We start from the raw sequence: 11,203 nt of genomic DNA, 5'->3' as shown, positions 1-11,203 counted from the left end.
ACCTCACCAGGTTTCGGATCTGTTTCGGGCTCAGGCAGGCGCGTACCGGGGGGGGGGGGGGGGGGGGGGGGGGGTGGTTTGGGGGGTTAAACCCCCCTTTGGTATTTTTCTGTGTGTAAACTCCCCCTAAACCCCCCTAAACCCCCCCCCTTTGGATTTTTGTTTTTGTTTTTTGTTTTTTTTATTTAAAAAAAAAAAAAAATTCCCATGGCTGACCTAAAAAAGCTGACCTCCCCCCCCCCCAACGGAGCAAAACGTCAAATTTTCAAATTTCGAGACCCCCCCCCCCCAAAAAAAAGTGTCCTCTTACCCCCCCCCCCCCCCCCCCCCCCCCCCCGCTTATTCAGCGGCTGGCTGAGTCGTTGCGAAATTTTCGGCCCGATTTATAAATGTTAAACCCCCCCCCCCCCCCTTGAAAAAATCCTGCGTACGCGCCTGGGCTCAGGGATATAATTATATGGGAGGTGATGGGAACGAGGGGGCGGCTAATATTTCAGCATTAGGCTAGCTAGCTTTATAATGATAGAAACAAACATTGACCCATTGTCTGCACCCCTGTGAAAGTGTGACTATTGCTCTGGTTCAGTATCATTAAATTCACAACTGAAATTCAAACCCTGCCCAGACGGGCCAGACCCACTGCCAGGCCCCCCCCCCCTTGGTTTTTTTTAATGTGTGTATTGGGTGACCTTAAAATGGTGACCTTACCCGGTTACCCCCCCCCCCCCCCCCCCAACGGAACGAAAAGTTGACCCGGCAAATTTTCAAATTTTGAGGGCCAAAAAAAAAAAAATATATGTCCTCTTCCCCCCCCCCCCCCCCCTCCCGCTTATTCAGCGGCTGGCATAGTCGATGCAAAAATTTCAGCCCGATTTAAAAATGTTAACCCCCCCCCCCCCCCCCCGCCCCTTTGAAAAATCCTGCGTACGCTACTGCCCACTGCACACCACGCCCCCCGCCCTCGCCTCTCATATCAGTTCCCCCCTCAGCCTCATGCATGTGTGTGTGTTATAACTGTTATTCAATTCTTGTTTCACACATGCGCAGAGCTCAGCATGTGACCCACACCATGTTTACATAATTGTGAGATCGGCATAGACTCTATAAACGATTTTGCTGAAATCTTACACTAGAATGACACCAAGATAGTGTAACAACATCCTACAACATGGCCGACAATTTACCGCAAGAGGTAAGTTTATACATTATTCACATGTCCTCCCATTTAACTGTTAATTATTGATGATTTTATTGCAGCAGGATTTCAGCGGTGCCACAGTGAAGGTTACGCCGAAGCCATGGGGCTAAATCGTTCCGTTCATGGGCATGACTATTCAGTAGTCGTGGACCGATAGATCTACATTTGTATGATGATTGAAGGATTATATTTACAACTAATCATGTAATGTTTGTAAAGATTTAATGTTTTGATGGAGTTGATGTACGAACTAAATTACCTGAAATAGCAAGACAGATCCAAATTTGGAGTAACACACCCATGTTATAAATTGTTCAATTTAACTCGACGACGACTTGCTAGATCAAACTCAAAGTTCAATAATTTGTATTAACTTAATAAAATTAATAGCTTTATCAGCTTTGCACATATTTATATGGGAGCTGAGCTGGGCCAGGGTCAATATTTATAACAGAAATTAAAAAGGAAGAACAAATATTTATTACATGCTTTTGGTGACTGATTGAGTTTACATGATCATTTTTGTATTTTGTTTTGTTTTGTTATTACAAATCCTTTTTGTTCAAATTTAATCTTGTTATTTCATGTAGAAAATGTTTCACTGAAGAGATCTTACCAAAAAACCTTTTTAATTTGTAACTACACTTTGTATAGTTACTACGTACTTAGTACATGTAAGTCAACAATTCTGTCAGTTTGTTCCTCATCTGGGCTCTTTTTCTTTTTCATTTTCTGAATTTTGGGGATATGGGATAACAAATTTAGAAAGATTAAAAGGAGGACCAAAAAATATGAATGTAATGCATACTTAATGCATTCTCGGTCACAAGGTTATGATTTTTGCTGGTCCTATTTTATGTAATCAATAATCTTTATTAACGTACCGGTACAACTATAAGTATGGTAGGACATCTTACCAATTTTCCTATTTCAGTTGAAATACTCCTATTTCAAACAAAGATCCTTGCCAGAATAAACTTAACACTCACCACCACCACCACCCATTTCATTACTGATAAGTTTAAAGAGAAAGATGAAGTTGAGTACTGACAAAATTATTGAAGTAATTTATTATCTTTATTACAATATGGTAGAACATCTTTAACAGTGATTTCTCTTACATTTTGAATAAAGGCTCTCAAGTCTCAAAGGAGAAATGAATTATCTTTTAACAAATTGACAGGCTTAGAGCCTTTTGGGTCAAATGCTTATGATTTGCTGATCCTATAACTTGGAAATCCAAAATAATAATAATCCGGATTTATATAGCGCTTAATACGGAATACCGTCTCTAAGAGCTTTACAGATATTATTACCCCAGTCATCGGATTCATGCATGCACAATGTGCACCATCTTCACTCCCTGGAGAGTATTCCTACCATATATGGTCACCATGAGGGCATAGGCAATTACTAACACAAATGCTTTCGTCATCCTACCGGTCCCCCATCCCCAAAATCAATCTTATTTCCCCCTTAACCAAATCTTCAGAACAGCTTCTAGTAATAGAGGTGTCGTAGTCGAGTGGCTTTTAAGCACTTGACTTGAAATTGAAAAGGTTGTGGATTTGATCCCCACCACTGCACTAACGTCTTTTGGCAAGGCATTAATCTACACTTGCCACTCCATCCCCAGGAGAGAAATAAGGATCTGGTAGAATGATGAAAGCCTTTGTGTTAGTAATTGCCATATGCCCTCACGGTGACCATATGGAAAGTATACTCCCCAGGGAGTGGAGATGGTGCACATTGTGCATGAATGATGAATGAATCTGATGACCGATTGACCTGGGTAATAATATCTGTAAAGCATTTAGAGACAGTATTTCGTATCAAGCGCTTTATGAAACTAGATTGTTATTAGAACAGCTTCTAGACAGTACATTTCAAAATTCTACAAATTTATTCTTTTTAATGTTGAGATAATAATAATATAGTTAGACATACTATCAAGACTTCTTAAAGGAGACAAGAAATGCTGTCATAGGCCAGTGATCTTTATTAGGAGGTTGCTGGAGTACATGTACATGAATAAACAGAATTCTGATTAAGAGACATTTAACAAAAATTATTTGTTTCACTGTATTGTACAATAACACACAGAAATTGGTCAATGCCAAAATGACTCATTTTGAAATGATGCAAGTCTCAACTAACTTCAGGATATGACACTACTTACGGTATAGCTTCTAAAGGGACAAAACTACCTCCATACTCATTTGTGATAATGCTGATATTTGTGTACAGTCATTGTGGTCAAGAAAATGTCAGTATAAAGATGGCTTCAGAAAAAGTCCATGTCATGTATATTTGGAATGAATTTGTGGCAGTACCATCACCAAAGTGATAAATAGTAACCAACACTGATAACAATTTTGATTCCATTGATGGCAACAATACACCAGTTTACGGTTGTATCAGTGCGCATGCGCAGACAGTTGACCTCGGGTCATTGGCCCTGAAACAAAGCCAATGACCTGAGGTCAGTGGTATTTATGCGTAAATTAAGATTGCGCCCATGCAAATGATGATGTGCGCGCACAATGCAGCACGTAGGTAGTGATATCATCATAATTTGCATGGGCGCAATCTTAATTTACGCATAAATACATGACCTCTAGATCATTGGCTTTGTTTAAAATGGCTCACACAACCGTAAACTGGTGTATACTGTTTCTAATTCCAACACTGACATCAGTACTTAACCCTTTCAGGACAGGATTTGTTTGAACTTGGGCTAAATTGATCACACTTTCTTCTTCAAATTGGCAACAATCCTTATTTTTTTCTTTTATTGCTATTATGCTAAATGTGCATTAAAATCAAATTTAATATCTCTGACAACAATGTAACAAGAATGTTGTCAACAAGTTGAAAAATTGCCAATTTTGATAGAAATAATGATTCTTAATCTCTGAACATGTTTCCAATTTAAGCAATTGAAGCTTATTTTCCTTTAGGCAAAAAAAGTGCTCTCATCAAAGGCAACATAGTCATGAAACTAAAATGGATGCAGTATGTGCAAGAACTTTTTCTTCTCATGCATCTGTCATATTTTGTTCCAAACCACAAAATGTGGAATTATTGTTGAGGAAATTTTAAATATTCATACGTACTGACTACTGACTTCAATATTGACACCATTATAATATTGATACTATTGGACAAGTATGAATATTGATACAGAGGACCTATAGTCCTATACTAATACCATTTCTGATTCAAAGTCCTGATACCAATGCTGATTTTTAGTATCTACATCTATGTACATACCTGTACCATTACCAATACCTCCTTATACCTATACTGCCACCATACTGACACTAATATACTAGTGGTTACAGATCAATGATATAAGGAAATCAAGTTGTGAATCGGAACTGAAATGTATCAATTTGAAACAATGCCTGCTTGTAAGATAATGGACTCTATTTCTTTGTGAGAGTTTACCCTCATGCTGTAATTTCAGCAAAGTTTAAACATAAATGTACATCTTTATTGTGGATCTGTTAATGTACTTCTCACAGTATTTGTACAGTTTTTAAAAAGGTGAAACGTTAACGACATTTTTTTCTTAAGATCGCTGTTAAATCTGCTTTGATATCAGATGATAGAAAATTAAGTTCTGTTTTATTCTTTATTTTGTCTTTTCAGCTTATAGCTCACATCTTTAACTTCCTCTGCTATGCTGATCGGGAGGAGGCTTCTGTGGTCTGTCAAGACTGGTTCCAAGCCTCCTTAGATCCTGCACTCCACAGGAACACGCAGATCACCCTGAGAGCATCATCTTCAGCGGGAAAACATCTTCAGGACCTTGGACAAAGAAAGAGTCCAAAGCTAGTCATCACCTATGTGGAAGGATCCAATGCAGACTTTCTCCTGAAAGAAGTTGGTCGGCACCTTGGTCCGCATCTCCAGTATCTATGCCTCAAAGGATGTGACCTTACACAGAAGATGTTCCTAGGCATCCTTGCCCACTGCGACAACCTGGTGTCACTTGATCTGAGCTGCTGCAACAGTATGTTCATGTCTGGTACCCTTCTGCAGAAGGAGGAAGATAAACGGGTGGCCCTCCAGGCTTTCAGGAAGTTAAAGAAGTTGTCTTTAGGATCAATCAGGTACTTGTCTGATGCACTTTTCAACCTGTTTGTAGCCACTACTCCTCAACTAGAAGACTTGTCTCTTGCGGGATGCAACATAGCATTTCAGACGGACCCCTACCGCAACAGAGATATGGGAAAGGACTCGGTCACTGTACTTACTTTCTCCAATCTCCTAGCATTTGTGAAGAGGTCCGCATCAACTCTGACCTCTTTGGACCTTAGTCTGACTACAGTAACCAGTGAGGCGTTGACATCCCTAGCCAACGTACCAAATCTCAAACTGAAGCGAATTGTTTTGGTGAGGTGTACCCATCTGACAGATGAGGGTGTGAAGAATCTTGCACATCTTCAGCCAAGCTTAAAGGAAGTAATCCTGGCATCATGTCCATCTGTAGGAAACGTTGCTATCAACGCCATCACGCAGAATCTCGGGAGCTTGGAGAAACTGAATCTAAACAAACTCAAGTCCATTCCTCAGGATACCTTTGAGCAGCTGACGTCAAACCTGACCAAGTTGACCCATCTAAGCTTGGCAAGTAACCTCAATCTAAAAGGCGCTCAGATGCTGAAGGGATTAAAGGGTGCTTCCTTCTCACATTTGAGATCTCTGAATCTTCAAGGTTGTCCTCAGGTGGATGATGATGTGGTCTTCTGCATCTGTGATGCTACACCAGATCTTGAGGAACTCAATCTCAGCTCATCTCATGCCATGACAGACCTCAGCGTTCATCGCATCTCGGCCAAGCTCCACTGCCTGAGACGGCTCAACCTCAGCTGGTGTCAGCGAATCACCGACTTTGGTCTCCTTGGACTGGACAAAGATTGTCCAGTTATCTCTCCTCCTGATGAATCCTCTAAGCACAGCAGTGACCGCTACACTCGCAGTCACAGCAACATGGGCTTCTTCAGGCCAGCAAAATTCGAAGAGGTCATCTTGACCGTGCCAGAAGATGAGATGCAGGAATACCTCAAATCTACATCAAGAGTAGCAATCAACGCCATCAAGACTCTGGAGTATCTCAACCTGGCAGCTTGCCATCATCTGACAGACCTATGCATTCAGGAGAGCATATCCTTCCCTCGCTTGCAAACCCTGGATCTGCGCATGTGCCGGAATGTCACCGACAAAAGCCTCGAGTCCATCGCAAAGAAGAACCCCCACCTACGGGATCTGACGATCAGTGAATGCAACCAGATTACAGATGTAGGTGTGATAGCCATAGCTGAGGGGTCGTCTCGTCTCTCATCTCTCACCATTCCTCGATGTCTCATCACTGAGAAGAGCTTGGATGCCCTCGCCATGCACTGTAGGCACCTCAAGTTCTTGGACGTATCTCAGTGTAATGTTCCCATCGCTGCTGTAGATAAGATGTCTAGCAAGCTGCCTTGTCTCCAAACCGTCATCACATCGTACTTAGACGGCAACCTATCTACAATGTACCAACCAGAATTCTTCTGAGAAAATCACAATGTATTCTAAGAAATATGTGTGTTACATGCAATCTACAATATTCTCTATCGTGGCATCTCTTTTTCTATTATTTTGTAGTATGATGTACAGTATGCCTCATTTGGAGCCAGACAGAACTTGTACATGAATACAGTTCAACATGTTTTGGGGGAATTTCTTTAAAAAAAATAAAACCAAAATGTGATATCAGTAAGATGATCAAGAGAAGCAATTACCAAGGAAAGTATTTGTTTGCCAATTGGACATTAACAAAAACATAAAGAAGCAACTCATTCCAATCCAGTTTTGTATCATTCCATTTTCAATCTGACTTTGAATTCTGCACAGTGTAATAACCTCGAAACAAGTGCCATAGTCTTTGGTGTTATATCAGTGATATAACCATTTTGGCAGTTTGTGTGATATGACACAGTTACATACCAGTACTGGTTGCGTGTACCTGTTGACTACTGAATTCTCGCATTGCCATAGGCTTAATACAGGGGCCACACAGTTCCATAAGACAATGGGTTAACAAAGCAACGTGTGGTAATAAACAGTGGCTCAGCTCAATAGCCTATGGAATTAATGGTTTGTAAATGAATTAAACGCATTCTATCAGAGTTGCCCTGTGTAAACGGGGCAAGAAGTTTCTAGAAAAAGAGCTTTTAAACTGCATCTCTGAATGATGGGAAACTAAGAAAATAGATTTAAAATATTTTTGGTTTGTTGTAAAATTTGAGAAAACATATTTCATGATTTTTTGGAGAGTGTGTGATAGCTTTAACTCATTCGTGATAATGGTTCTCAAAATATGATCGCTCAGGACGCTCTTCAAAAAGGCAATCCAGCTGTTAATAGTGTAGAGTCCCTTGAATTCATCCGTAGAATACTATAGAGGGCCTCCTAATCTGCAGTCTCCTTCAATACTCAGGGGTTTATGCCGTCTGGTCCAGGAGATTCTGATGGGTTTAACTTTTTAAATTTCTTCTCCACTTCATTACAACTCATTTCATATCCTTCGAGGGGTGCACCATCAAACTTTGTATCTGGATCAGGGATACTTTCCAAATCTTCTCTTGTGAAGACACTAGCGAAGAAGTTTGCTTTCTCCACATCATTCTTGGTCTGTGTGCCATCATCTTTATCTAGGTAACTTATACCTTTTTTTACTTTGGTTTTCGATCTTACGCAACTCCAGAAACTCTTTTGGTTCTCCTTTATTTCATCTGCCAGTTTCTCTATCTTTGCACTCCTTACCTCGTGTGTAGCAGCATTGCGCAGTTTGACATACACCTGGTAGTCACCATACTGTTTGGTAGTCGTGTAGCGTTTCCAGGTATGATATTTCTTTTTCACTTTTCTCAACACGTTACCACTCATCCACAGAGGCTTCTGTCTTTGTTTCTCTGATTTCTTACTTGGCTTGGATTTTGGAATGTGTTTCATCATACGAGCATGGAGTATATCAGAAAGAAAGAAAACATGCAGAAGTAACATCTAATTCATCTAAATCTAAATTGTATTGGAGTTCATTTCTTGGTAAAGGTAGTTATCTTGAAGACAGTTCACCAGCTTGCTGCTACCATGTGCCTCACTTGCTGATGATGCCCATGTCTCCCAGTCAACTTCAGAATAGTTGAAATCACCCACTATCAAGAGGTGTGAATCTTCTCTTTCCCAAGCTTTGTTGACGAGGTTTAGCAGCTGTTCATTATTCTCACTTGTGCCAATTGGACTACAGCATACACATCCAACAAAAAGACTATCTGTGTCTTGAAGACTGATCTCACACCACACACTTTCTCTGAAAACCATATCTGATAGGTCATTATTTTTGGTAGCTTTAAGCTCTTTTTTTGTGTAAACACATACACCTCTCCCATCATTTCCATTGGTGAGGCAGACATAGCCATCTATTTCAAGTTCAGCTGCTTGGACTTTATCTCCTCCAAATTTCGGTAACACCTCTGTGATGGCAATGATGTCAGGTTCGCTCTCTTCAATGCTGATTAGAAGCTCGCTTCTTTTATTCATAAGGGAGTCTGCATTTGTATACAGACAGTGCAACTTATGATCAGACTTATTCTTTGCATCATTTCTCTGGTATCCCTAACATCACTTGTTGGTCTTGGACAATTGAATCCTTCACTCTGTTGACTAGACGATACCCTTCCACTTCTCTGACTTTTAGGAACATCAATCTTTTCCCCTTTATTCGTCTCTGTACTTTTCTTGTAAGACTGGTGTGGATTGCTTGCTCCACGTTTCTGTTGACAGTGAGTTTCTTTATTATCTATCTTAGAAATAACTTTCCTCTCAGGGGCAGCTTGCTTTCCTGGAAACTCATCTTTCAAGGCTGGATTACTTGATCCGTTCTTGCTCTGTAAATTAATTCCTCAATCTTAAGCATCTCCTGGCTGGATGATTTAATTCATCTGAATAGTGCTGTTGTTGTGGACTACCTGTTCCACTGCTTCTCTGTTTCTCAAATATAGCTTCCATTCCTGGAGTCTGAGCTAAATCTGGATTACTTGATCCTTCTATCTGCTTCTGTGGATTACTTGATCCTTCTATCTGCTTCTGTGGATTACTTGTTCCACTGCTTCTCTGTTTCCCAAATATAACTTCCTTTCCTGGAGTCTGAGCTAAATCTGGATTACTTAATCCTTCTATCTGCTGTTGTGGATTACTTGTTCCACTGCTTCTCTGTTTCCCAAATATAGCTTCCATTCCTGGAGTCTGAACTAAATCTGGATTACTTAATCCTTCTATCTGCTGCTGTGAATTACTTGTTCCACTGCTAATTTGCTTCTCAAATATAGCTTCCTTTCCTTGAGTCTGAACTAAATCTGGATACTCATCTTTCAAGGCTGGATTACTTGATCCGTTCTTGCTCTGTAAATTAATTCCTCAATCTTAAGCATCTCCTGGCTGGATGATTTAATTCATCTGAATAGTGCTGTTGTTGTGGACTACCTGTTCCACTGCTTCTCTGTTTCTCAAATATAGCTTCCATTCCTGGAGTCTGAGCTAAATCTGGATTACTTGATCCTTCTATCTGCTTCTGTGGATTACTTGATCCTTCTATCTGCTTCTGTGGATTACTTGTTCCACTGCTTCTCTGTTTCCCAAATATAACTTCCTTTCCTGGAGTCTGAGCTAAATCTGGATTACTTGATCCTTCTATCTGCTGTTGTGGATTACTTATTCCACTGCTTCCTTGTTTCTCAATTATAACTTCCTTTCCTGGAGTCTGAACTAATTCTGGATTACTTAATCCTTCTGTCTGCTGCTGTGAATTACTGTGTAATAGAAAATAGGAACTTTAAATCATGGGATCTCAAAGAGAAAGAGAGAAAAAGGTAGAGGTAAGCAACACAAAGCTGAGTGGGGAACGGGTCTCAGTATCTGTATGAGTAAAAGCGCAGAGGTGCCCATTCCAAAAATTAAGAGGCCCACTATAGTAGTCTACAAATGAATTCAAGGGACTCTACAAAAGCAAGTAACTTTACTATTCATCTGTAATACAATACTGTATAGAAATACAAATTTAAGATCAAGTACTCCTTGGAACTATAACATCCCTTGATAACTACTCCCAGTCCCCTCCCCCCTCCTGACCTCCTCCCACCCCCTCCCTCCTCCTCCTCCCCTCCCCCTCCCATTTCAATTACCTCTGGATTTCCACTTCTCCAGGCCGGCCGGGCCTCTACCCACATTTTACTTTACCTCGATCGGTAGGTAAATATCTGTGGATAATTTGAAGATTCGTTCAGGGTTATTTGTAGGGGGTGAGGGGGGCAAATTGTCCATAGAGCATATTATACCAATCATGAAAAGTATCTACGCAATCGATTTTTTTTCATTAAAAACATGTCACATGAGCCTTATCAAAATGAGCAAATTACCATCAGGGGTAATTAAATATGTTGTCATGATCTATGTACAGAAGTACCATTCATGGTAGGCAGATACTGTACACAGTGTTTTAGGCATCGGCGTGTGATGATGTCATTGTTATATTCATTTGTTTTTCGCACAAGTTAATAATTTCTTCAAAATGGTTTGTGAGTGTGTGATCAGTACAGTACAGATGATGATCGGTATATATCTAGTCTTGAAATAAAGATGATGGATGTAAATTGAATATATACCATCTATATTTAACTCTCTGGTTAAACTATGGTACCCTTGGTGACGTGAGGTCAGCTATAGCCGGGGTAATAACGTGATATTTTGCATGAAGCGCAGTAGAGTACTATATACATATAGTAGCTGCAGTAATAAATGGACATATTATTATTATTATACGTTTCTACAGAGAAAATTTCCCTTCATCAACAATTTTAAAAAATGTCATGTCGCAAAATTCTTATTTAGCAGTTGTTGGAACACGTTTTTTTAAATCGAGGAATGGGTAACATAAGGGGGGCATGTGGCGTCTCCCTA

The 11,203-nt window shown here is 40.1% G+C and overlaps 1 protein-coding gene across 1 annotated transcript; it reads left to right on the top strand.

Annotated features, from left to right (window-relative positions):
- The first annotated feature begins 1,032 nt into the window (after nt 1–1,032).
- LOC754350 (EIN3-binding F-box protein 1) lies at nt 1,033–7,308 on the top strand. The gene is made up of 2 exons (XM_001185285.4): nt 1,033–1,192; nt 4,853–7,308. The coding sequence occupies exons 1-2, from the start codon at nt 1,169–1,171 to the stop codon at nt 6,758–6,760; spliced, it is 1,932 nt and encodes a 643-aa protein (XP_001185285.2). The 5' UTR covers nt 1,033–1,168; the 3' UTR covers nt 6,761–7,308.
- The last annotated feature ends 3,895 nt before the right edge of the window (nt 7,309–11,203 follow it).

This window comes from Strongylocentrotus purpuratus, unplaced genomic scaffold (assembly GCF_000002235.5).
Source record: "Strongylocentrotus purpuratus isolate Spur 01 unplaced genomic scaffold, Spur_5.0 spur5_scaffold_11, whole genome shotgun sequence".
NCBI lineage: Eukaryota > Metazoa > Echinodermata > Echinoidea > Camarodonta > Strongylocentrotidae > Strongylocentrotus > Strongylocentrotus purpuratus.
Note: the sequence above shows the minus strand (reverse complement) of the source record. Positions and strands in the feature narration are given on the sequence as shown.

What these genes read in the sequence shown, in the direction of transcription:
- LOC754350 (XM_001185285.4), top strand. Translation starts at nt 1,169, where the DNA reads ATGGCCGACAATTTACCGCAAGAG. An exon ending in CCGACAATTTACCGCAAGAG is followed by an intron (nt 1,193 to 4,852) that starts GTAAGTTTATAC and finishes TTGTCTTTTCAG; the next exon opens with CTTATAGCTCACATCTTTAA.